Genomic DNA, 26,206 nt, shown 5'->3' on the forward strand with positions numbered 1-26,206 from the left:
CTGTGCTACTGTTGATGGATGAAACCACGCTACCTATTGGATGCCATCTGCAGCTGTATGTATGCATGTAGGATTCAAGTGGAAATAAATTGCCGTGCATCACGCTACTCTCTCGTTAATTAATTAACATCTTATTTTTTTCCCATCATGTCTATTATGGATGAAGGAGGTATTAATCCTATTGCCTACTGCTTGTTGGTTCATGGGCATAGCGAAGCAAGCAATAATAACGCTGTAAATGTGTCCAAATTCTCTAAGGCGCCACGCCCGGTTACCAAACTTTCCAACTTAAAAAATGTATGTCCCATCAACCCAACACATCATGTTATACTATACAAAATAATCCCAAAAACAGATGCACACCCTTTTAGATAAATAGTCGCAGACCAAGTCTTCCCTCTATCCAATAAAGACGTGGCATGATATAGAAGCTCTATGCTTTCATGACTCTCAGCATCTCACCTCAGCCCCTCAGCCCCAACGGGCTTATTCCATCGATTTGACAGATCCGTCGTCAGAACCTCCAATCACATCGTCTGAAAATGCCACTGTCTTTGTCGATGTTGACTTGCGGGACGGCTCGAGCACATCTCCATTCCACGGCTTGCATTCTTTGACGTGCTCTCCACATCTTAGACAAGTCCAGCCCTCACCCTCTTCACGGTCTAGGCGTGTTGCGATACACACAAAACAGTAAATGCATCCGCATGGAATGGCCTCGTAGGGGTTGGTAACGTCGGTTTGCGCTGATCCAATGACGCCGCTAGACGCTGCCGCTGCCATGATTTCCGACTCGGATGATGCGGCGGCGTTCTGATCCTGGTAGCAGATGGCACAGGTCCTCTCGGGCAAGAAGCCGAGTTCGCCGTTTGAAGAATCGCCCTTTTGGGTTGTGTTCATGATATCTTTTGTTTTCCGCCAGGTGCGGCTCAGCCATCGTCGCCAGCGGTTGACCCCAATCAGGGGCAGTACGAATAGAAGGAATTCAGTAAAGGCATGCCACACCAGCTGTCGGTTGAGGTATTCAAAGGAAACCTCGCGGCTGACATGGCTGGTAGGAGGCGCCAGCCGCATGCGTAGAACACGGTCGAGAAGTGTGCGATACTGTCCACGGAATAGAAACACCAGGAAGGAGACGCATGCCGCAGCCGAGTGCGCCGTTGTCAGCGCGGTTGTTAATCGAGATAGCCTCTGGACTCGAGGGCTAGGGTCGCTGTATCCATCGTCCTGATCCACGAGCCAGTCCTCCCATCTGGTCCAGGCGTATTTTCCAAAGACTGTTACTAGGCCGTATAGTGATTTTTGTAGCCTCGTCGGGGGTGACAGCACGGGGCCCCCTTTTCTAGCGTCGGTGTATTTGAGGTTTTGTAGAGCCGCTCCGTACGTTGCATCGTTATCCCAGACTGTCAGCTTGAACAGAATGGCCCTGAGCGCCAGCTGAATCTCGGAAGACCAGTCGTCTTTGAGATGGCCGCCGGCATAGTATCTGAGGGCGTCGCCAACCTGCCCCTTGAGGAGTTCCAGCAGCTCTTCATCCAGGAGCTCAGCATCAACCTGCGCAACGCGGAACGCAGGCCGGGTGCTCTCTACGGAGGCGGCTGCATCCCAGACACCGGCAAGGCGATTGAGGGGGTACGGCAGACGCTGCAGCTGGTTGTTCACGCGAGACGATTCGCGCTGAGCCGCGATTCGGGCCCGTTGTTCGGCTTCGCGGGCCGCTCGTCGCTCAGCGACGCGCTGTTGGGCTTGGACGAAGCTCGAGTCGTTCATGGAGGCGGCATTGAGTGTTGAATCTGGGGGTGTGGAATCGGTCGTGTGTCAAGTCAAGACTGCATGCTGAGCGCGATGCAGCTGAGAGATGGATGTCGAGATGCGATTATGAAAGCTGACTGACGGACGAGCCGAGGTCTAGCTGGGGTGGCTTCGGCTCGTGGATCTCGGTGATAGGCCGGGCCCACCAGCCGTGATTTAGCACTGAAGGCAATGCCTAGGTTAGAAGTTAAACCGGCATCGGGGCAAGCACATGGATTGGAATTTGTGTAGTATTCCGAGATGTTGTTTTGCTGTTTGATGATATACGATGCACCAGATGGTCACGAGCTAAGCAATCGAACACTCAAATGCTCGTCATGTGATGCGGTGCCTGCTTGGGTAGGATAGCTTCGATCCATATGAATTGGTGTGGACAGCAGATTCCACCCACACGCTTGTGCAGATGAAGGCCCCTCCTCGCGGGGTTTTCTAGAGAGGAAATCCTTCAGAAATGATATCGTAACAGTTTTATGCATGTTTGCTATTTCATGTTATTTTATGCTGGCTCATCCATTACTTGAAAAAAGGCCATCTCACGGTAATTTATGGTGCTGACCAAGCACACAAACAAACAAAACATCTTGAATCAACCATCTCACCTTAGTAGTCAGCCACAAGGATGCACGAGATCGGGTGCGTTACCACATGGCCGGTAAGACCTTTTTCATGCGCCAGCCAGACAGACACATGGTTATAAGTGCTTACAAACGGCCAGATTCGACAAAAGGCAGCCAGAATCCATCATGTCTAGTCGCTTTGGATCTGAGTGAAGCATACATCTTGCAAAGAACAATAACTTAAAGATTCACCGTCTATACATTCTGGCACATATCGGCCGTCTTTGAACCAAGGAATCTACTGGATGCGACCGCCAAGAGGATTGCCGCGTTAGAGCTGGATATACAGACAAAAAAAGACTTCGCATCGGCCCAAGGAGAGAGACACAGTTGTGCCTCGATCTACCTCCACTTGCAGCTTATCCGCCAGGTTAAGCATGAAGCCCACTGGGAGCAACAGCCATCTCACATACTACTGGGAACAATACGAGATCCCGATTTACCTGATACTCGACACTTGACTGTTTTGATCCCTCTCTCCCTAATAAAAGCGACATGAAGACTCTGGAATCCCTCGAGCAACGAATCGGATTGGTCGACATTGCAGAATAAAAACTTACAGGCATTAATCGTCCAAGTGCCGCCCCTCCACACTCTCCAGCTCTCCATACCGCACTAAAGCAGCTCAGACCCGCCCTCGATGCAGCCTAGCTGGACCGGGAGCTTCATCACTGCAAATCCACCATCTCCATCTCCTTGATTCATCAAACGGCCGCATCTGCCTAGTCGCTGCTCGTGCTCGTGCTTGCGCTTGCGCTTCTTCTTGGAGCCGCTGCTCTTCTTATTTGCCGTCGTCTGTGTGACTCATTGCCCGTCGCGACGCGATCCCGCCAAGTCACGTCCATCGAAAGCAACTTTATATCAGCAGCTGCTGCCTCGTGCGCGATTGCGATCCCGGTCTCGCGATTCACGCTTCGGGGTTTGTCTGGAAGCCCCGCGGCCGGCATTGGATTGCGGTGTCTAGCCTCCGACATAATTCACGACATCTCGAAGGATTGGGTCGGAGACGAGAGATTGATTGGATCCATCAACAAACTCCAACACCGCCACCTCGCTATCCATCAACACAACAAGCCGCTACAATACATAACCGTTCCCTATCGCCTAACGATCACGCCACTGGACCTCTTCCTCTTTTTTCACACTCGACTTCCGACAGAATATGGCACCGTGCCGGCGAGAAATCCCCGCCGAGGGATCATGGCGCCTCGTCGAAGGTGAAAACGACAGCTTCGACACAAGCATCATGGATGATCTGCCCGGGGAAGAATTCAGCCCTCCGTCAAGCGCCATGCCCTCTTCTGGGTATCCCACCCAGGAATCCTTCTCCCAGAGCCAGAACAACATGAGCTTCGCCTCTCAAGACAGCATTCGTGACTTTGCCAATTTCCAAAACGACGAAGACGTCATCTTGCGACAACCGTTCCGCCCCACGCTTCCCTCGAGTGCTGCTACATCGATGCAGCGTGTTTCTTATCCGCAGCCCGAAATGCCACTCCGAATGCCTTTCGTCAAAGCCAATAATCTAGTTGCGAGCGAAGCCTCACGGACTGCCAGAACTACCGATGACGATAGCGAAGAAGGCAGCGTGTGGGATTCTGAGCGGGAGCAGGCCCCTGCCAATTGGCACGAAGACCAAGAAAGAGAATATGCCAGACTTTTGAAGGAGCAAAACGAGGCTTCGGTTAATTGGGGCCACGCCAAGCCAGGCTCATCAGCATCCAGTTCCTCCGAGAGACTACTTCAAGTCTTCCGCTACATCATAATACCCGTCGCAATCGTCCTGGTCGCATACCTCTTTCACGTCAATGGCATCTCTGTCCAGGACGCCCGCGACAAGGTCCAATCATTCTCGTTTACATCTCTGCAAGATATCCCGGGTGTTTCCAACTTTCAAATTCCATTCTTCGAGGCCGACACATCTCAGCGTGCGGCTGCTTCTTCTATCGACTTCACAAGTCTTATGGAGGTTCAGTCTGGATTTGAGAGTGTGCTGGATAAGAGCGCATATGGTCTCTCCATGCCTCTTGAACTCAAGAGCTCAGAAATGGCTACCCGAAACCTAAGAGCTCTTCTCAAAGAGACTGAAATCGCGGCTAGAGAAGATTTCATTTTGGAGCTCAATGGCTATATTGAAAAGGTTGGCCGGGCGGGTGCTGATTTGCAGACATTTTATATCCACATTGGGTCAACCGTTGATTCCATCATCAATATCAACCGTTGGACCCTACGCCACATCAATTCCCTATCTATGGAACCCGAGGCACCCTCATTGCCCCCAGCCATAGCTTGGGCCATCCGGCCGCTAAGTCTATTCAGAACATCAGAACAAGCCGGAAATGATCGGGCTCTGTTGGATAAATACTCTGAACATGTCACTCTCGTTCAAGAGCGGTTGGGGAAACTCCTGGATGAAGGGAAAGCCCTCTTGTTGCTCCTCCACCAGAGCCAGACACAGCTGGGCGTCATCAACGAACAAGCCGAACAACTCCCTGGAGCAAGAACCGCCAAGCCTGACTCGCTGCTCTCATCCATTTGGGCCTATATCGGCAGCTTCATGGAAGAGCCACGAAATTTCGACGAGCAAATTGTGTTGCTGAAGAAGGTGGATGGGCAGTATTCCAACACCATCTCTCATCTCCTTTCTCTGATTGAGGAGCTCAAGGATATTCAGCTGTATCTGAGTGACTTGCTCAACCGGAATGAAGATTCTTCTGATGTTTGGGGAGAAGGGTCCGGAGCACCGGTTCAAACGACGCTGAGTGAGCAATATGAAATCATCAGGAATGCAGTAGAAAGGCTTGAGCAAGCGAGAAAGAGGACCGCTGAGGGTGAGACGGAAAGCGAGGCGCCAAGTGAAGCAGAGCACACAGCACAGAGTGAAGCAGAGCCCGAAACACAGAGCGAGGCAGAGACTGAGACACAGAGCGAGGTACATCATGAAATGCCCAGCGAAGCAGAAGCCGAGACAAGCGATGATCATATTTGATGCCAGAAACAAGAGCGAAGCGAAGCGGTAGCAGTTTTTCCTTTTACTGGTTTATAACATGAAGAGAGAACATAAGGAGACTATCTATATTCCTTTTTTTCTTACTTCTTTATTTCCTATCTTTTCTTTATCTTTCTTTCTTTTGTTTAGGGCTATTTATTCATCTCGCGATTCTGTAAGCATGGCTGTTTGAGCGCCTCAAGGCTGCGAGATGTCGGGATTTTTTGTACACTACATGGGCGTCACTGGGTATAGACATAAGTCATGGAACGGATTGCATTCAAATCAAATAGCGAAATTCAGGAATTAGCCAAAACCATACTGGTCTCTTCATTGCATTTGTGTGAACTCTTGTTTTTGTTCTTGAAATATTGTGACTTTGGAACTCGCAATTTCAAGCTCTCATGTCTCAACTCGGCCATCATGGTCATGACCCCCTATTATAATCATCGTCGTCGTCGTCATCTTCTCCCGTCCGCCTCTCTCGCCCTCTTTTCCGAATCACCAATGAACTCGCTGCCACGCTCTCCCTCCATCCCCTAGCAGGATTAATCGGCTTCAAGAAGCCATCCACATGCACCGCGCCGAGCATCTCGTCCTCACTATCCCACTCCTCATCCTCATCTCCTCGCCCAGGATGCACAAGCTGCATATGCCGCCGCAGATTCTGCCTCCTCGTGAAGCCCGTAGCCGAGCGCTCGCACGTAGGGACCGGACAAAGGTGGAAGCCTGCCGAGGAGCGGGACCTCGATCGGGATTTCGACTGCGAGCGATTCCTAGGCGTGCCGTTCCTGGGTGTGCCGAAGGCGGAGGACGCCGAGTGAGGCGAGGAGCGGCCACGGAAAGGGGACGAACTACGGCCGCGGCTCGAGAGGCGGGCCAGCGACGCCTGACGAGAGAGCGTGTTGTTGCGGGACGAAGCAGCAGTTGCGGCACCCGCTTGGCTGTCTGTATCGGAATCTTCGTCCGAGCCGAGCTTGATCTTCTCCGGCCGGTACTCCATGGTGTGAAAGGCGGGTGCTCTGGAAGCAGGCGCCTCGTCTAAACGCCTCATCACCATGCCTTGGCCAAATAAATTAGCACATCGCTTTGCCGTCCGGGCAATGACCTGAGGCGAGAAGCCTGCCAGGGCAGCAGCGCCGACAACGTCGCTCCAGTCACGGAGGCCGAGCCTGCGAAGCCGTCTCTCCTGGGCACTGTCCTGCGGCTCGATGCCCAGCTCTTCCTCCTCTCTAAGGAGGGCCTCTTCGCGCGCCAGCCTCTCATCGCCCTGGCGAAGCCATTCCTCGAACGCTGCGTCTCTGTCTTGCGCTACTGCCGGGAGTCTTCTGTGGGATTGGCGGGCGATGCGAATAAGCATTTCTTCATGCGTCTCGCCTTCGTGGGGGATGTGGACCTTCCGTGGACGGCCTCTTTTGCTAGCTTTCGGGGTGATTGCGCCGTCTGGATGAGGCGAGGTTTCCGTCCCTGTGAGGTGAGTACTTCGAGGACGTCCACGTCCACGCTTGCGGCCGGAATTGGCATCAGATTCCGAGTCGGAGGTTGCTGAAGAATCGGATGCATAGTTTGTGGTGGCGATGCGGGCATTGTGGAGGATCTGCAATGTCGAGTCTAGCTGTGAAAGTATATGCCGAACAGATGGTCGAATGATTTCGTAAGACAGATCGTCATTGGAAGACATAACGGGCTCTTTTGTCCCTGGTATCTCTTCCTTCCTTCTTTTTGGTTGTGCCGCCTCATCCTTGCCTCCCTCATCATCAAGCATCATTTTCTCATCCTCAGAAGATGGATCCGATACGCCGGGTGTGTCTTGGCCTTCTCTCTGAGATTCGCCTTGATTCATAGGCGCCACATCTGCCTCAATAGATGCAAGCACGGTTTTCCTCTGCTCTCTAGCCTTGCTTCTGTGAAAACGCTCCCCAGCCAGCCTTAATATCGTCGCCCCCAGCTCCTCATGCAGCTCAGAGCTAGGCATCCGTCGCTCCGCCTTGCGAAATGTAAATCTTCCATACCCATCGTCATCCTCTCTCCGGATGTGCTTCTGCTGCGGGACACGACTCTCGTTCAACGGCCACGCTGTCCAAACTCGAGGAGGCGCCCATATGCCCTGCTCTCCGTTTTCCTGTCGCCCAATGTCAGCCCATCGCTCTAGCCAGCGCTCATGAGTCAAGAGACAGGTGCGTCAATCAATGAGATTGGTACAAGAGAAGCGTACCAGGGTAACCGTAACATCCTGCGCAGTTTGAGAATCTCTTCCGCGTTTCTTGAGCGCATATGCGTTATACAAGTGAATCGCCAAATCTTGACCTTCGACAGCCTCCATCGATTGCCAGAGCCGCCGCTCCTCCGCCGTCAAGCGCTGCCATGTTCTCTGGGTTCCTGTCCATCGGTTTGGTCGGTTATCGTGTAGATCTTGGGATGTGACGGATGCGATCTCGTCGCTGTCGAGATCCCACTCGGGAGAGCTTCGATTCATGCCTTGGCCGGCAATCACCTCACCAGCGACAGACGGCTGCTTCGTAACATAAATGAGTTCACTTAGTCTTATTAACAATTAAGCCTTTAAATAATATCATAGAATAAGGGTTTAATCGGTTTCGTGCAGAATGGAATGAATGCTTAATGCCAGCGTTGATGAAAAGTTGAGGTTGAAGACTTTGGTGAAAAGTATAAGTTCACGTGCTAGGAAAATTTCGAGTCCGCGATTCTCATTAACACAGCGCTCTCACACATTTCACATCAATCCCGTAAGCATCATTACGCCGGTTCTAAATCTCAAAACATCTTCGTATTAAAGAGAAATCCATTTTATTTTCATCGCATATACGCCGTTGAATCCTATTTACTAGTGTATTAAACAGTACGTCCCGAAATTACGCCTTGCCGTTGGCCTTTTCCTTTTCCAACTTTCTTCTCTTGGATCGCAGCTTGGCATCCTCTGCGCTCTTCTTGTTGTTTGTGTACTGCATCTGTTCAAACAGCTTTCTCTTCTTCTTGCTCAACATTCCCTTGGCTCGATCCAGGTCTTCGGCCTCTTCACGGGCCTTCTTTGCGAGGGCCTTCTTTGCATCCTCCTTGGCCTTGGTCTTCGGGTTGGCAGCCTTTGAATTGACTGTCTTGCCAGACATCTCGGCTTCAAGCTCAATCTGTCGCTGCAAAGCCTCATCTGCGTCCTCATCTTCATCTTCATCCTCTTCCTCCTCGGCTTCATCTTCGTCGGCCTCGTCCTCGTCCTCATCTTCATCCTCATCATCCTCTGCAACATCCATGCCTTCTACAGTCTCATCCGCATCAACCTCTTCATCATCGTCACCAGCCTCGAGGGCTTCGCGCTCAGTCTCCTGCTCCTCAAGAGACATTGTGGGATCATAGGCTCCCTGCACCTTTCTGACAAAGGGACTCAGATGCGGGGGCAGTGATGCACCTGGAGCATACACATGAGGCTCTTTCAGCTCGCCATCGTTGACAGAGTCCCAGACCCACTGAGGCTGGATGTATATCCGGCCTGGTACACGTCTGTTGGCTGCCAGCTTTTGCGCCGTCTGGTTATCCTCGCCATCACCTTCCTCATTCATTGAAGCTTGTATCGGGGGTCGGTCGACGATCTGGTGAGTGATTGATGGGTCAAGCTCATCAGTTGTGAAAGCGCCACCACCGAGCACGGCGTCCCAGCCGACACGCTTGCAGCCGAAGGACTTGAGGATGAACTCTAGGGGCTGGCGGGGAGTCTCACGAGACAGGTAAATTGTGAAGTTTGAAAAGAGGTTGTTGGGGTTAGTGCCAGTGTATGATGGCTGGGGGAGGATGTCGCCTCCAGGAGCAGCGGGCTCAAACTTGTCAATGGCACCAGCGGCGTCTTCATCTGCCTCCTGAGTGTCTGCCATTGAGGCGTCGTCATTAGCAGCACCATTTGTCATGTTCTTGAGAACCTTGTTGACAGCAGCTTGGACCTTGGGGTCTGGCTTGTGAGCGACGTCCTCCAACTTGCTCTGCTCTTCGCTGCCAACCAGAGTCTTGCCTTCCAGGGTAAAGGCACCCAGCTCGGCAGCATCCTCATCCTTGACGGCATCGAACTTGGGCGGGTACTTGAGACCAATTGAAGTATAAAGCCTGAAGTTGACAAAGCCGAGAAGTGTCATGTAGAACTCGACAAAGGTTCCCATGATACGGAAGTCGACATCGCCGACGATTCTCTGGTTGAACTTGTACGGAACCAGCCACAGAACCTTCTCGCCCTGGATGTTTGCCTGGTAGTAGATACCCTTGATAGACAAGAAGGACTTTGTGAGGCTCTTGGACACGATGAGATAGTGCTGAAACTCGAGGCACAATCGCTCGCAGCGGGCAATCATCTTGGCGGGCACCATGGAGGTCGAGGGCAGGTTGGCAAAGAGGAAGAGCATAGAGAGACAGTCATCCAGATCCCTCAATGCGTCGACAAACGTCGGGTAGCGCTCGCGGACAACATGGTCCAGAGTGTAGGTCGGCTTTCCGGTCTTGTCTGGTCGGCTTGCATTGCCCTCCAGTCGAGCGGCATCGCTGACATCTCCTCGGCCCAATGCTCTTGAAATCTTCTTCTCGAGAACCTTATGGTCGCGGAACTTTTGCACCAGCGGCTCGTGGAGAAGATACTGAATGTCCTTGGTGTAGTAAAAGGTGGTCGAGGCAGTGGACGACTTGGAAACCTTCTTCTTGCTGCGAGGCTCTCGGGGATAGATGCCCTTCCAAATGCAAAGCTTTCGGAAATCGGGGAGACTGAGCTGCAATTTTCGGATCGCCTGGTTTCGCGTCACGAAGTTCTTGGCCGCACCGGCCTGTCCCTTCTTCTTGATCCGCGCCATTGTGTCGACTGTTGGCGATTTATATGGCAAGGTTTTGATGCTCTGTGAAAAAAATCCGCGGGGCACTAAATCAATCGCCAATTGTTTGAACTTTTTTTCTTGCTACCAGGCCGGAAATTTTAATGCCATGCGCCACCGCCTGGGCCGTTGTCTGTAACAGGACTAGCTGCCCAAGTTGTGCTTCACCGCCCAACCCACTTTTAGCCACTCACGAGCCACCCACCAGCCACTGTCGAGACTGCCTGTACCTTACCAGTAGAACAGGCACAGCTCTGGCCAGGTAGCTGTTGTGATTGGCCAGCAAGGCTCAACTGCGGCCAAGTGGCCTCGATCCTGGTCCCTCCAATCCGCCGAGCTTCAGCAGAGCCATCCCAAAGATCCTCCTCCAATATGGCCTAGGAGATGCCATGTCGACCACCATGACTTTGCAGAGCAAGGTCGGCGTCTTCGCTGGCGCTGCCTTGCTGAGACTCGTCCTGTCCACCGCCTTCCCCAGCCTGCCGGATCTGCTGACGGGCCGCGTCGAGATCTCAACCCCCGTGACGAGCTTCAAACGATGTAAGGCGCATCGCAACTCCCACAGCCGAGAGGCGGCATTGAGTCCGATGCACTGACTGTTTCCGTAGTGCAGGAGGGATTGTTCCTGTATAACCACAATGTCTGGCCCTACGATGGCGGTGTCTTCCACCAGGCGCCGCTGCTCCTCCCTCTATTCTCGCTCCTCCCAGACGTCGAGGCTTGGCCCATTTTCACGTCCTTGCTATATATCCTCGTCGATCTTCTCAGCGCATATGCGCTCCTCGTGATTGCGGATTCGGGAGAGGCCGGCCAGTCGAAACACTTTACATCTCCTCGGCGAGCCAAGAGATCATCAGGGCTTCTGGTAGCTGCGGCGTAAGATTTCCCTTCCATAAGAATTGATGGAGAATGGAATCAGCTGCTAACTTATAGGCCATATAGCTTCTTATTCAACCCGTACACCATAGCCACCTGCATTGGCCGATCAACCAGTGTATTTACAAATTGCGCAATCCTCTTCGCCATTGCCAAAGCTCTGTCCGGTTCTCCCTTCAATGCCATGGTCGCCATCTCATTCGCTTCCTACCTTTCCATGTACCCGCTTCTCCTCCTCCCACCTCTAGTTCTCCTCGCGTACGACCGCCAATCCGAAAAGCGACGAGTCGACTCCGCCATCCAGTTCTCCATAAGGGCTATCCTCATTGCAGCTGTCTGCATCTCTCTCCTGTTGGCCATGTCGTTTGCGCTCACAGGCAACTCGTGGGACTTTTTAGCTCGAACATATGGCATCCAGCTCACCTTGTCCGACCTGACTCCCACCGTCGGACTATGGTGGTACTTTTTCATCGAGATATTCGATTCTTTCCGGGCCTTCTTCCTTGCCGTCTTCTGGCTACACCTTGTAATATACGTCGGCGGCCTCTCCATCCGGCTGCGCACTCAGCCTCTGGCTGTCTTGACGATCCTTCTAGGCATCTTTGCTGTTTTTAAGCCCTACCCGTCCATCGCGGACACGAGTTTGTTCCTCGCCATGCTGGCGCTGTTCCGACACTTATACCCCATTATGCGATACACTTACGTCGCCTCTGCCACCATGCTCTACGCGACCTTTCTCGGCCCTGCATTTTACCATTTGTGGATATATGCTGGTAGCGGCAATGCCAACTTCTTTTATGCCATTACCTTGGTGTGGAGTTTAGGCCAGAGTCTGTTTGTGTCCGATTTGACATTTGCAGTCCTAAGAGATGAGTGGGAAGTCGAGCGACCAGAGATGGTGGGCAAGGAGATTCGGCAAATATAGAGTGGACACGCTTTGTCTCACAGGAGTTAAATAATAAATGTAAACTGAATATGATATCCTTGGTGGATTAAAATGTATAAATACCATGGCGGTAGAACGGGCTTATCAGGAAGGATGGCATTTACCATGGCGTAAAGTTCTGTATTCCGAAATTGATTTGTCTTTTTGTTTTTGTTTTCCTCAATCTACTTCAGAATCAACTTCTACTAGCATTCCATTAGGCCCTCCTTGATCTCGAGCTCCCACATCGTGGCCGCTTGGCACAGGCTGAAAGGGTCCCATAGCGCTGCTCAGCATTGACCCAAGCTGCCCAAACTCGCTCAATCTTGTGCGCGACCGTCTAGGCTTCCACGACTGGGTCGATGCTCCAAACGGCTGCATCGCCCTGTAGGCCTGAAATCCATAGCCCGTGGCCAAGCCAGTGAGGACTACGCCCATGATTAGCATGATAGCTCTCTGATCCAAGCCTGTCTTCTGGTGTTCGGCCCTATGGCGCATTTCAGATGCATAGTGCTCTCCCAGGTTAGGGATATGGCGCAAGACGGAATCGAGAATGCGGCCGCCAAAGCGAGCGACGGATGTTGGTTCGGGGTTTACCCAGGGAAGATCGCCGCGTGCGGTGATGGCAGCAAGCATGGAATCGACGAATTTGTGTAATCTGGGGGTTTTCGGCTCTAGCCAGTCCTTGAGGAAAGATCGCGGAACGGCTGGCTTCTGCATGAGAGCCAGGTACCCGAAAGCCAAACAATCCAGCGAAGAGACCGCGGCATCTGTGAAGAATCGAGGGTGCTCTTCATCTCCCCCTTTGATCAAATCATTTAGCACGGTAAGGCAATCTTCCGTCAGACCGAATAGCCTTATCGCTGTAGCTTGCTCCGGCGTCATCTCCTCGTGCACAGTTTTCTTGGTCATCAAAGGAATATGCCGCCGGAAGGTCTCGGGGAGTGCGTCTCTGCCCGCAGAGAGATGAAGGCCGCCATTGGGATCGAAGTCAGTGTCCAGCTCAGCTAGGCCAAGATGTTCTGCGCGCTTGATAGCTTCCGCCCTGATCAAAGTCGGAACGGTCCATGTCAGGGGAAAGGTCAGCAACGAGCTATAGGCGGGCCTGGTGGTAGCGGCCCAATTTGCCGCAGAAACATATAATGATAGATCAATCAGAGGCCCCGCGTGAGTTCTCAGATAGGCGCCATAAGCGACGCTGTCTGCCCGTTGAATAGGACTGAGCGTCTCGTCCAGGCCGTCACAAATGGCTGCGGAAGTTAGATACTCTATAATAGGCTGGAATCCGCTTATCCATTTGTCTTCATGCTGCAATGCTGGTAGGAGATCTGAAATTGAAGGGTCAGAGTCCGCATATATCACTTCGCCACCTGATGCGTAGTTGACAAACTTACTCGATGGGCTGACGGCGGGATCATTGCTGGGAATGAGACGCCATGATGACGATGGCAGTACGTTGTGAAAATATGCTATGATGGCCAGACACTCTGCATCAATGGACGGTAGGCCAAAGGCCGGGCCCCAGACATGAAGATGCAGCATCTCAACCAGGCTTGAAACGCTTCAACGGAAACGCTTCTGTGGCCACTCCAACGTCGGTCAGGACAACAAACTATCACCTCCCAGCTTATGTAATAATGAGAATTTTGCTGAATCTGTCGTCAAAGTCTCTGTGAAATGAGACTGGATGGAGCGTAAACAATTGCTATGCTGAGCTGTTTAAGAGTGTCGTTGATTGTGAAAATGCCCAAGACTGAGAGAAGAGGCATCAAGTCCCAAGAAAGGTTCAACCGACCCCACTATTTTGGGTGCCCCACTAATGTTGAGATGTACCACATGAACTACACGGCAGTGCTTGAGTGCTTGACACGATCACTTTGCACTTGTTATTCAACAATTAAATCAAATCGATGTCAAATATAGTAATACTGAATGTTCGAATGGTAATATCCAGTTGTAGGCTAAAAAGTTTACATGTATCCCTCGTGGTTACAGACTGAGGCTTAGTATCGTAGGTTAGTCACATCTTGAGGTAGACGAGCATGGTCTCGAAGTTATATATCTGTGAGAAGAAATAAAGAAATTATTTCTTGATGACAAAATCATCATTCGGAACTTCCATTTGTTTATTATTATTGCACTTCATCAAAGGAACAAGGCTTCAATCTCATTCAAAGCTCGTTCTGTGTACATCGATTCATCCACGATCTAGCGTAGCAAACCAAGAACAACTACCGATATATGGCATAATGAGGTCGGCATTCACGCAGCCGAATTTGACCTCATTAAAAGAGCATCTTTTTTTTGGAATTAGAGTACCTGAGTATGTTATATACCTATGCTGTCTTCAACGTCAGAAACATTGCTCCGGTAGGTATATAGCTTCTATGTATTCAGCGAGCAATACTCGTTCTAATCTCACTAGAACCAAAAGTTTTCTCTAGAAAAAATTAATATTCAAATAACTGATTACTGAGTTGGCGCAGGCAACTCTCTTTACAAGTTTGTTGCAGTACAACTTCACAACCCAATCTCTACTAGAGTCGTAACGGAAGCCATCCAATTCTTCTTAACGGGTATAAATGGAAGAACTAGAGGCTTGCTGAAACTTCTACCCTTGGGTATTTTATTCATCAGCTATTGCTATCATCGTATTCAATATCCATAATGACTCAACAGCATCCCATGTAAAGCATCAGTTACAGACAAGTTTTACACGGTGGAGCATCCAAGTTCCGTTTCTTACAGGACATAACGGTTAAGCCTTTCTTCTCTTATCTAACAAGTAACAGCCAGGGCAGATACATCTGTGCTTTACAGCTGTGAGTCAATTCAGCGGGGCAGCAAGCCATCCATCGGCAGAGTCGAACAAGGTAGCAGTCCCCGCCGCTCGTGAGGTCATCGACTTGGCCATATCAGCTGAGGTGAGTACATGCAGGTCACCCAATCTCGTCAAAAGTCACGCCTCACTCCATTTGAGAGACTACACGTGTATCCTACTCCAGAAGCAGCAAGCTGTCGCAAATTAGCACCACGTTTGCGTCTATCATACTCGTACTCGTACTAGAGGGCTTGGCCTCGGCTATGGTAGAGTGCGGCTGGAAAGACAGATAGACAAGAATAGCTAGAAGCGTGGCAGTCCTCATTTCGCATGTGAAGTGGCTTGATAGGGCAAAAGGAAATCCGGGGCACCCCTTGGCAGAGATGGAGGCCGCAAACACGTCGAGATATATTACCTATCACAAAGACATGATGCCAAGACATCTTAATCTTACTAGTAGTACGGAGTAGCGAGAGAAGCAGATGGACACTACGACTATGTTGGCTGTAGGCAGATTTTAAGCCTGCTAGTACGAGGATTCCTGATATAGAAGCGTGTCTGTGCCATGCTTGCTGCCTGTGTTCGCACAGCTAGGGTAGTTGTCGAAAAACACAAGGAGTGCTCGTACAAGTATTGTGCATGTACTCGTATGTTTTGTGTGTTCGCATCAGAGCCAATGTACATGTATGTAACACTGCATGATGCCTTCGCAGGACGATCCATCGCCAAGGAACCAGTAACACTCCCGTACTCTACGAACACATCCTGACAAGGTCATGTGGCACAAGTACACGCACAGCACGGCTATGGTAACTCGTACGAGCCCATCACGATGGCATTCTTCCCTCACACCCTTGCCAGCTGAAACGCAAGCAAGGGAACGTGTCAATCATTCGTTCATCGGTTGACTCACTGGCGACATGGATCGAGCATCCTACTGAGCCCGATGGCATCAGCCAACGATGATCATGACGGCCTCCCCTGGCCCTTTCGCGATATTAGACTGTCAGGGATCCCGTTGATACGTGGCAGGCAGGTGTCCAGCCGCACTCGTTGAACAAGGAACACAGAAAACATTCGAGGATCGACGGCACGTGACGTCTCCTGCGTCTCAAGACAAGGTGCAGACACCAAAGCATTTGCAATTCTGAATCTCTGTGCGAGTACGGATTGTAATACACGTATAATACTCGTAATATGCGCGTCGCTTGGCTGAGCATCCTGAAACGCTGCCTGTGCAAAATGGGCTAATAAGGCATCGCATCGCATCGGCGGCGTCTCCGTTCAAACTATTGGCAGCAGTCCCATGGCCGATTTTCCGCTCAGCCAGGCTGCGCGCCTCTCAAAGGGGCTCCAGACTCTGAAACATTCAATTCGCCACAGCCCTGGCACTAGATGGACGGGTTCCTGCTGTAGTTGACGATGGTGTCGCCAGAAGCGGTTATCGCCACTGCAGAGTCGTACGGGATACAGGGGGTAATTCTGGCTGTATGTACGGAGTACGGAGTGCTGCTGCAGTCCAGTCCAGATCCACTGCCAAAAGCGTGCTCGTGCAGTGCATAGGGATATTACAGTACGGAGTGCGATGAGCACAGATATGATTTGATGTTGGCATCGGCGCAGGGCTTCGATTTGATCTTCTTTCTTCTCGAGGACCCCTGAAGATCGGACCCTTGGACCCCCGAGCCCGTACGTAATTGCGTTTTGTTTACAATTGATGCTGAAAGTCCCTTGCGTCAAAGCACGGCTCTGCGTTCTGATTTGTCGCCTCATGGTATTACATTGTGCGATCGAACAAAACGCCCCCTAAATCGTGCATATGTAATTTAACAACATCGATACGACTTCAATTGAACTTTCCCTTTGCCACCGACGCTACATTCAGGTCGTAATGGATACTTGCATCAATAGTATATACACGTGCTAAGAAAATAACATTGAACCCGCAGTTCCTATCATTATCCACACAAATAGATATCACATCTCCGCAAGATGCCAGCTGATATATAAGCATCCTAGATTGAACACGGGCAACATGGCCCCCAAATCCAGTCAATCCCGAGTCATGAACACCACACTAGACACCAAAATAATATACATCCAGCATCGTCTTCGTACTCGAAAACAGGCTACCAATTAGCCCACGAGAAAAGGTAGCAACAGCACCGCCACCTCGGCCCAGCGGCAAGACCCATCAGCGGTCAGTCTAGAGCAAAAATACAAGAACAAAAAAAAACAATAGAAGGGGTGTGGGAAAACTACATCTCCCACTAGAAGCCCGAAAAGAAGAAATTTTTTCGATTCAAATGGATAGCTTCATTTTAGACAACGTGCTAGTTTTGCTCCACGATGCCCGCCCGCCCCAACGTTCACCGCATCGTACCCTCATCTCATCAAATCTCGTCCACATCCCAAAAAGAAAAAAATCAAGACATGGGTATCCCGACACGGTTCAGCCCGAATGGCGTCCCCCAAGCAAGCTGAACTCAAAAAGCCGGCAGTCAATCATTTCTCCTTCGGTGTAATTACTGTATCTTAAGTTTTGACAAAGAAAGAAAGCAGATGGAGCCCGCCTTAGTAAAAAAACAGACCATGGCGGCCTCCCCGTGAATAGCCTCGGCCACCAGTCGATGTCGTCCCCGTCCCTTTTTTTTTTGCCCTTTTACTGTAGTAGTCGTCCAGTACTTTCTCCCCCACATCCCAGCGTTCCCACCGACGGACAAAGAAAGGGCAAATTGTACGGAGTCCGGAAGTGCCCAGAATTCCGCAACAACCTGCCCTCTTTTTTTTTTGCCTTCTGCCTTTTTCTGCCTTATCTTGGCAGCGGCGGCGGCACTGTAACAGAGACAGACAGCGTACGGAGTATTTTCCCTTTGCCCCAATGCGCATACGGAAGTCCACGGAGCACCGGCAATGATGGCAGCGGCTTGGCATGATCTGAGTGATTTACAACCTGAAAGAGAGCGAAAGTATCGGCCGTGGCCAGGGGGTCTTGTCCGGAGATGGGCCACCGACTCAGTAGCACTCGTAGTAGTAACCCTCTGCCTAAGTAAGTGCGCATAACCTGGCCATCTGGCCTGGCATTCCGGAGGCGCAGCGGCCACGAGATGAATGCGGAACGTAGCACTCGTTCGTTTGGTTTAATAAAACATGCCCCATAACAATGTCTCAAATTGCGGGCGATAGGTCACTTTGCCCATCGGACGATCACCCAACAAGATCATAGCACCAAGACACGCTTTTTTTTACAAGGGGAGCAAGCACACAGAGAGAGACAGAGAGTAATGGTGGTAGCAGCAAATGCCAAGTTTCATTGTAGTGTCTATGACTGCCAGACGGGGCAAGATGGTAGTTTCAATCCCACATTTCAATCGTTATCTCCTGCCCATCGTATCCCGACCTAATCCAATAAAAAACAAAACCCAGTCGTCAACATCCCAGGGTATTCCGCGACGAACCCACGAATGCTCCAGTAGTAGTAGTAGTACATGATTCCCTTCCAATTCCCAATGCCAGTAGAGTGTTCCCCCCCGCCGCCTTTCATAGACGTTGATAATGCATGACGCCAAAGTGAGATTGCTAATGGAAAAAAAGAAGAAAGAAAAAGAAAAGGTATAAGAAATATTACATAGTATTAGAAAAAAGGATGTGTGTATGAGATTGCGTCACATACACGACACAAGCGAAGTCGATGATCGAAAGATGAGTGCAAGTACCCGCTCGAGCCAGCGAGGACGGTGTGGAGAGAGATTAAACGCAGCCTGTCATGTGGCCAGGCGGTTTGAGAGATTTGGTGGGGCATCGTCCAAATGCTGGCGGCTATGACGGTTGTTGTTGTTGAGAGAATTGCTCAGGTTGCCATTGAGAAGCCGATGAGAGCCAGGGTTGGTGATTCGATGTCGACACGCCCACTCGGTTTGGTGGGGGGAGTCTCGGCCGCGAGCAGCGCAGCGAAAGCAGATGACCCCGAATATGCATGTCCAGCTCGGGAGAGCAGGTCGCATATAGATTGTGTCATGTCCAGCCCCGCAGCGGTTGGAACGACTTTGTAAGTACGGAGTATAGAGTAGCAGCAGAAGTGGTGACGTGCAGCTCAGATCCGCTTCCGCATAGCAGATTTGCTCGCGATGTGCCGTCGACCAGTAGCGGTCAAAGCAAAAGAAGTAATTGTGAAACCTTGTGTAGTAGATCCGGATAACCATGGCCAAGAAGGCTTAGCCAAGGTGAGGGTGTAGCCATTGTCTCAAAGTTGTAGAGTGTTATGATATCCTCGAGATATCTTCCTCAGAGCGGGCGCGGCTCTCATTTGGGCAGAGGAGGAAGAGGTCGGCTGGGTGGGGGACCCGGGCAGGGAGGAAGGTGAGAAGGTCGCTGAGCAGGCATTGTGGTTGTGAGGGTTTGTTGAAGCTGTGAGAGCTTGATAGTTTGGTGTTGTGGACGACGGTAGAAGGCGGCGTCCCGTGTAAGTAAGTTGATGGTGGTCGAGAGTAGATGGCTTGAGTGCTAGAGTAGCAAGTTCAAGTGTCAGGCTTTGAGTAGTTTAAGTGGTTTGGTGTGCAAGAAGTTGTTGCTTTGTGATTCTGATGATCTGGGGAGTAGACAGTTCGTGGGGAGAGGCGAGGGCAAGTGTCCTTATGTATTTTGGAGAGGCAATGGAAAGGCGAATCTGACGAGAGAGGGCACTTGTATCGTAGCGCAGCAGCCCAGGGGGCGTCGCAGTAGGCATCCGACCAGGGGGGAGGGGGTGTGCGAATTGGTGGGCAGAGTACGAGATACAATCGACGCGGGTACCTGTTGAGCATGACGGGCATGCATTGCTGCACATACGTCAGCCCAGAATTGCGAGTACCAGCGGGGCTTGTACCTCTGCCCTCTGCTCTAGTGCTCAGAAAAGCCAGACCGCAAAATGGCAGCCCCCACAGGCCTTCCCGTGTGCGCTGGGCGCTTCTCACAGCTGATGCAACCCTGGCTGGTGACGCAGCGGCCAGCCCAGCGTGGGCCAGGTAGGAAATTGAAACAGGCACAGGGGGGGGAGAGGCGCTGTCGAGCCCTGATCCCTGCTGCCAATTGAATGCAGGGAGGGCGGTGGGATGGACTGGACTTGATGGGATTGACTTTTGGAGAGAGACACACACACCAGACACGGTCTGCCTGAAGCTACTAGCAGTTGTGTTGCCTGTAACTCGTAACTCTACCGTCTCAGCCAGCAGTGCCGAGATAGGCAACCAGAAAACGGTGAGTGCCCTTTGATTGATTGATTCGACGCCGTCCGTCTCGAATTCTAATTCTGGTCAATAGGCCTGGCCTCGCTCCAGCAGCCAACCAGAACCGTCTGCGCGTCGAAATTGCGCTGGCAGCCTCCCTTGCCTTGCGCCGCCCAGCCCAGGCCTGGGCTAAGCCAAAGTACACGAACGGCTGCCACCTCTCACCGGAATTTGGCTGCATTTGCCATCGTTTGCAGGTACCGCTGCCGCCCGCCATTCCCCCATCCCATATCCCATGTTACCTGTACAACGCAAAGGTGCCTACAACACGGCCAGCCAAGCAGTAGCAGTACATATCGTACAGCGCATTTACACGTATCCCTCCCCCCTTTCCGTTTTCCAACACTGGCCTGTTGCAGCCAGTCCAGTCAGTCAGGCCAGCTGTAAGACTCATTGTCGGCCGGTAGATGCAATTGAACTCCACGCACGTAGGCAGCGTACCTTGGTAGCGTAGCGCCGTACTCGTACCTCTTCACTCGTATGTATGTACCTTTTCCACTTGTCACTTTGCCTCTACAATGGATATGACCACGAAATCTCGACTCTCCCAAGCGCCCTCGCCCGGGCGTACGAATCGATTGGGAAACGGACTAGCCGCTCTTCTCCGTAACTTGGACGCTTGCCTTGCCATGGCCCAGGAATATCATCAAATCCCGGCCCACTCGCCTCCGTTTTTCGCCTTTTCGACGGCTTCCAAGCTCCCTTCCTTTCTCCTTAACGGAGCGCCCAGACGCCATTTCGGCTCCACCGTATGGAAGCCTTCTGGAAGCCCGACTCTTTCTAGCGCCGAAGCCCTTCCATTTCCTTTTCCTGCCACCTCTTTTTGTGGAGAAGAGCTCTAGCACGTTTCATCCTGTCCTTAATTTTCACAGGACCGTTCGCTCCAATCTCACCCTCGTTTTCAGCCAGGCGCAAGGACCAGCTGGGCACATCAGAATACGGAATAAGGGTGCGGCGCAAGAATCGTGGGGCAGCGCAGGGCCACTTTCTCAAATTGGATTTGCACAAGCAGCACTACGAAAACAGCAACAGTACCATCGTGGCCTAGACCATGCAGAGCTGAGGAAGGAAAAAGGGCAAAACCAAAGACAGGGGGGGTTCCTCCGAACAACAACTGACAGACCCCAAGTTGCTCTCGCTGTCCGTATTTTTGTCATTTATTCTGAAATATGCGAGTGTGTGTGCGTGTGATTCACACACCGTAGCCGACGTAGCTACTCTACAACATTGCCAATCACACACAAGGCCAGCAAAAAAAAGTGATCAGGTGCCCTCTCCAAGGGAAAATCGCCCCAGTTCTCGGCGGGGCTTGGCGGTCTTGGCCCCTGCGATTCAAGAGTCCGACCCCGTCCGGCAATCCGATGCATATCTGCAGTCGCCTCTTGTTGACCGCCAGAATTATAGCATCCCATTCCAGGCGGTAAAAAATGCTAGCAAGAAAAAAAAACATGCTGCTTTGCATGAAAAATGCCGGTGGGTAAGATGGAACCCGCGCTACGAAGCTCATGAGGAAGAAAAAAAAACATCTAGCGTTCTTTGATACCCGATTATGGGCCCTTTGCGGTGTACATCAGTTGGGGTGTGTCTTATTTCCCCCGGTTTTTGATGGCCCTTCTCAATCTCAATGCAGCAGTACGGTGTAGAGTAGATTGGCATGGTACGAGTACGACGTCAGAGGGCCAACAAAAAGACTGCTGAGAGAATGCCTGCTTCTCTTTTTGGGTGATCTGCAGGGCTGCCACAGAAGCAGATCGCGATTTTGCGGGGCGGGAGCTTTTTGAACATGTCTTCTCTCGTCAGCTGCCCTTAGATGCTGGACGTTTTACACCCTGGCTGTAACACATTCGATGGGAGTGAAACGGTGCTTGTTGTATCTGTAGGCATCATGCTTTCTTGGCCTAACTGACAGCTCCGGGTCTGGCATTACAAGTTTAGCATTGAGGCCGATGGGCGCTTACACCGGGCTCCTCTTTAGACCACCCGTTATATTCGCGGCCACCAGTCTTGCTAATGGCATCGCCGGTGCTAGATGTAGCCCGATGAAAAATCTGTCTAGAAAAGCGGCTAAAGGTCCGTGCTTGTTCTTTTTCTCTTCCATTTTTTCCATCGAGCGCCTTAAGCAAGACGCCAATTTCAAAAGCAGACGGTAAGAGACCGAAACCGCTATACTAGCTGCTTGAGTATCACGACTCGAGCAGGGCTCCATGCGCCTTAGTTCGTCACTCACCGCATTGCGGGACGATGCAGAGCCGAGGCCTCGGTCAAGCGCCAACTGACGTTGAAAGTCGGCAATCGGGGGTTTTCGCTCTTGTGGGAATCAAACCAATGATGGGGGTACCAGGCCGGGCAAAAAAAGAAGAAAAGAAAAATTCATGCTGCCGCCCGAGGCTTTGGTAACGAGCAAACATGTGTAAGACGCACCCCCCACCGTCCGTTCCGCTCTGGGTTGCTCGTGACCGCCCAGGCTCCAGGCTCCTAGACCGAGCTAAAGACAAGTCGATGATGACATGGACTTTTTGACGGTCAAGAGAAAAAAAAGAGTGAGGTGTGCTTTGTTGGCCGTGTTAGTGGCATTTTCGATGCGGTGTCCAGATGTTTGGCCCGTCACACCAAAGGCACCACGTCAACAAGCGTATGTACTTGGGCAAAGTGCCGTCGCCCTTCTCTGCCGCATGTCACTCGTTCACGCAGTCGAACTGGCCAGTAGCAGCCCGTTTCACTCACACATCCTGCAGCCTTACCCTCCCACGTTGTTGACAAATTCCCACCGACCTGGAATGGGATGGTTGAGTCGTCCGCCCAGTGGTTCGCCCTCGCAGGCAGTGACTCTGTGTGTGAGGCTCAAAGGGAACTAACACGCCCATCCCTGCGTACGGCGGCGTCTATCATTGGGCTTCAACACCGCGGCTGGGCAAATGACTCACATGGCGGTTTCGACATGCGAGTTGATGCCATGAAGCTGTCAGCCAGTCCTAGCTCCTACAACAAAACATGGGGTATGCTCATCAAATTCAGAGGCTCCTCCCCAAAACATGCCAGTGCTACCAGGCATCTGTGGGGACATCTGTGAGATGTTGAGAAGCAGTGAGATTGACAGAAGTGCTTTTTTTTCGTGCTTTCTTTTTTTCGGAGCATTCATTACCCGCCAGAAAAATAACCCGACCGCATATAATATTATGGGATTTAAATTACTGTGAGCACATGCATGCGTCTATCGATGCACGTTCCAAATTAAGAGTCATTCGGGGCGGGGCAGCGATGAAATCATAGGGGTCCTCTTTTTTTTTTCTTTTTCTTTTTTTGCCCTCTGTCTCTTTGTCTTTTTGATAGCAGCTCGTTCACGGATGTTTTTTTGTGCCCAGGATCATCGCAGGCATGGCATGTGTTGGGGTTAGTCTTGTTGACAACTCGCATTCTGTGATGCTCATTGAGGGTTGACAGCGCGCATCACAAACTGCCGAGTCCTTTGTCCACGACGATGCGCCCGTTGTTGTAATTTCCCAACGCCCTCTACACAAGAGAATAGACATTAAAAAAACGAAACATGATATGTTGATAAACACAAATCATCTTATCACAAAGTGGACACTAACTAAACAAGCAGGGCAAAAAGTTGAGCCTACGGATATATCCGGGCGTGTCCTTTGATCCACGATGGAGTACCAAGAAGAAGGGTATTAAAAACCGAATCACTTTAACAAGAGTCCACTCCAGCCGGGGTGCAAGGGTCTTTGGAGAGAGAGAGACGAAAGGCTGCGCACGGGGCAAGATACTTGTGGACGTCGTATCCGCCTCACTCATAAGAAAACACGACAGGGCTGTCGGTAAGTCGGATAAGGCGTCATCCTTTTTTTCTCTTTTCTGTTCGTGTCTGAGCCACCCCGCGACAGGACGGGTACCTGGCCTGGGCTTTTTTTCGTTTCTTTTTTCGTTTATTTTTTTTGACGGGTGGATAGTTGCCTGATGGTGCCGCTTGCCACCCCCTGCTTATCTTTTTTTCAATGTCTCATTTATTTCTGTCCTTCTCATTGCATCTGCGACTACGCGTACTTCGTACTCGCATGTGATGCGAAATAACAACAAGACGGCACAGCTAAGACATTTGCTTCTTGGTATTCCAATGTCTCGCTTCCTCGATAGCAGGGCCTTTTCGGCCACTCTGGATTCCGACATTATCGCGTACTCGTAGTGCCAGTGCTAGACGATATAGTACATGCTGCTAATGTATGCGAAGTACGAAGTAATAGCACCGGACTACAATTACAGGTCTTACACTTTGACAGATCGGCAGTCGGTGTAATACTGAACTCTGCCACTCCGTACGAGCAGCACTAATTTAGCACGTCAAAAAAGAATTGAAGGATGCAAGCCTTGGGTGGCACAGTTCGTGATTTGGTCCTACAGTATGACGGTACTTACAAAATCCAGGCAGACGGATGCCTTGCGAGCCGATCGCCAATGCTACCCGGTAATCACATGGCAGCACAAAGGACCTGCAAGCTTATCCGTATCGCATCTCCCCAAAGCGAATCCTCCCAGTCCCCTCAGAGGCGAGCTGGTCCAAGGTTGTACCCGCAGGATCCGCCTTGCAGGATGGAAGGAATGCATTGCAGTACGAAGAGGCTGCCGTATTCCAAGCACGTGTGCGCAGTAGTGCCGTGTATCGAAAGAGAGCCCATCGTGGAACCTTGTCCCACAGCTAGCGCTCCTCCCAATCTCCCAAATTTGGCATCAACCGAATCGGTACATCCCACACGCCTGTCACACACTCTGAGTACGTAGTACACCGCCGTTTCGAATTGATCGAGGCTGCGGGCAGATTTCTGTGCCGTACTATTTTCTCTCTCTCTCTTGTCTCGTCTGCCTTTGTGCCGGGACTGGGACAGGGGGGTGGGCAAGGTTTAATTGAGTACGGTGGATCGATCCACCCCCCTTCTAAAAGAAGAAGAAGCAACAAAAAAGTCACACAAGTTCGAGAGTCTCGGATATCGTTGACGCAAGAACAAAATTGCGTGCGGAGCAGGAGTTCATTACGACAGATCATGACGCCGCGATGGTCGGATACCTTGCATCTAGAGGTGACTAGGGTGTCGGATGACTGAACAGTATCGACAAACTGCTGTTTCATCATGTCTAGCTAAATGTGAAACCGGAGGCTACGGCCTTTTGACGCTTTTTGTTGTTACTTGCAATTTCTCAATCGTGAATAGTAAACGTAAACCAACAGCTTACCAAGAGGTCGGTATTTGTCATTTTGGTTGCCGTTTTGCCGGCGGCAGAAGAAAAAGGGAACAGAAATTAGAAAGTCTTCTAGTGCAAAACTTGTAAGATGAGGCAATCGCGGCTAAATGGGGGTCCCGAATATGTACGCACTAGCAGTAAAATGACCTACCTGTGGCCATATCTTTTTTTTTTTTTTTTTGTTGGGGCGGCATCCATATCATTGTTTGTATAAACAAGTGCACAAGTGCCATATTAGGTGCGAAGCATACATATCACACATACATAACCAAACATATCGCCTACAAAATACACTTACAACGTGTCCAGGGGTTGATTGTGATGAGACACAATTGACTTTCTCTGCCCTCCCCTGGCAAGTGTCCTTTTCCAAGCGAATTCGCTTCAAAGAGGTTGCCCCTATGCAGGTACTCGTACCTCCAAACCTTCACCACCACCCTCTCATCAGTCTGCCTTTCTGACTGATCACTCTCCCCGGCCGTCGCAACTCAATTACCAAAAAAAATCCCCCAAGCCAACTTTCTGACAGGAACCAAGCTCGTTCAACGCCCGTCGCTGCCCGGTCCAACGTTCGCCACCTCCTGGCGCCAGTCCTCTTTCTTCCCTGGTCTGGTCGGGTTTGCGGAGTGAAATGCCACGCAGAGAGATCTCGCCGTTGTACATAATAAGCATAGGGTAGCATCGCTCCGACAACACACGTAGCCCTACCATCTCGAGAACAAGAGTCGACGCCGAATCACAGCCCAGCGCCCAGCGAAAAGTGAAAGCTGATCGAAAAAAAAGCGAGAGTGGCGTCCCTCCA

At 51.2% G+C, this 26,206-nt stretch overlaps 7 protein-coding genes across 7 annotated transcripts; 2 read left to right on the top strand and 5 right to left on the bottom strand.

The window, feature by feature from the left end:
• Nucleotides 1-113: 113 nt before the first annotated feature.
• On the bottom strand, nt 114-2,165 carry V8C40DRAFT_230111 (Pex12 amino terminal region-domain-containing protein). Its single transcript, XM_083212628.1, has one exon. The coding sequence runs from the start codon at nt 1,768-1,770 to the stop codon at nt 487-489; it is 1,284 nt and encodes a 427-aa protein (XP_083079167.1). The 5' UTR covers nt 1,771-2,165; the 3' UTR covers nt 114-486.
• A 950-nt stretch (nt 2,166-3,115) lies between these two features.
• V8C40DRAFT_230115 (uncharacterized protein) lies at nt 3,116-5,730 on the top strand. Its single transcript, XM_083212629.1, has one exon. The coding sequence runs from the start codon at nt 3,592-3,594 to the stop codon at nt 5,416-5,418; it is 1,827 nt and encodes a 608-aa protein (XP_083079168.1). The 5' UTR covers nt 3,116-3,591; the 3' UTR covers nt 5,419-5,730.
• V8C40DRAFT_230116 (uncharacterized protein) lies at nt 5,719-8,218 on the bottom strand. The gene is made up of 2 exons (XM_083212630.1): nt 7,634-8,218; nt 5,719-7,540 (listed from the first exon to the last, which is right to left on the bottom strand). Exons 1-2 carry the CDS (start codon nt 7,892-7,894, stop codon nt 5,846-5,848), a joined length of 1,956 nt encoding a protein of 651 aa, XP_083079169.1. The 5' UTR covers nt 7,895-8,218; the 3' UTR covers nt 5,719-5,845.
• V8C40DRAFT_230117 (mRNA-binding ribosome synthesis protein NOP7) lies at nt 8,219-10,318 on the bottom strand. Its single transcript, XM_083212631.1, has one exon. The coding sequence runs from the start codon at nt 10,257-10,259 to the stop codon at nt 8,292-8,294; it is 1,968 nt and encodes a 655-aa protein (XP_083079170.1). The 5' UTR covers nt 10,260-10,318; the 3' UTR covers nt 8,219-8,291.
• A 220-nt stretch (nt 10,319-10,538) lies between these two features.
• V8C40DRAFT_230119 (GPI-anchor transamidase subunit GAB1) lies at nt 10,539-12,303 on the top strand. Its single transcript, XM_083212632.1, has 3 exons — nt 10,539-10,817; nt 10,886-11,153; nt 11,220-12,303. The coding sequence occupies exons 1-3, from the start codon at nt 10,667-10,669 to the stop codon at nt 12,076-12,078; spliced, it is 1,278 nt and encodes a 425-aa protein (XP_083079171.1). The 5' UTR covers nt 10,539-10,666; the 3' UTR covers nt 12,079-12,303.
• On the bottom strand, nt 12,169-13,825 carry V8C40DRAFT_10490 (SAM complex subunit SAM37). The gene is made up of 2 exons (XM_083210713.1): nt 13,473-13,825; nt 12,169-13,406 (listed from the first exon to the last, which is right to left on the bottom strand). The coding sequence occupies exons 1-2, from the start codon at nt 13,618-13,620 to the stop codon at nt 12,259-12,261; spliced, it is 1,296 nt and encodes a 431-aa protein (XP_083079172.1). The 5' UTR covers nt 13,621-13,825; the 3' UTR covers nt 12,169-12,258.
• Nucleotides 13,826-15,093: 1,268 nt separating this feature from the next.
• On the bottom strand, nt 15,094-15,432 carry V8C40DRAFT_230123 (uncharacterized protein). Its single transcript, XM_083212633.1, has one exon. The coding sequence runs from the start codon at nt 15,340-15,342 to the stop codon at nt 15,142-15,144; it is 201 nt and encodes a 66-aa protein (XP_083079173.1). The 5' UTR covers nt 15,343-15,432; the 3' UTR covers nt 15,094-15,141.
• Nucleotides 15,433-26,206: the final 10,774 nt, after the last annotated feature.

This window comes from Trichoderma camerunense (genome assembly GCF_050948025.1).
Source record: "Trichoderma camerunense strain CBS 138272 chromosome Unknown V8C40scaffold_1, whole genome shotgun sequence".
Classification (NCBI taxonomy): Eukaryota; Fungi; Ascomycota; class Sordariomycetes; order Hypocreales; family Hypocreaceae; genus Trichoderma; species Trichoderma camerunense.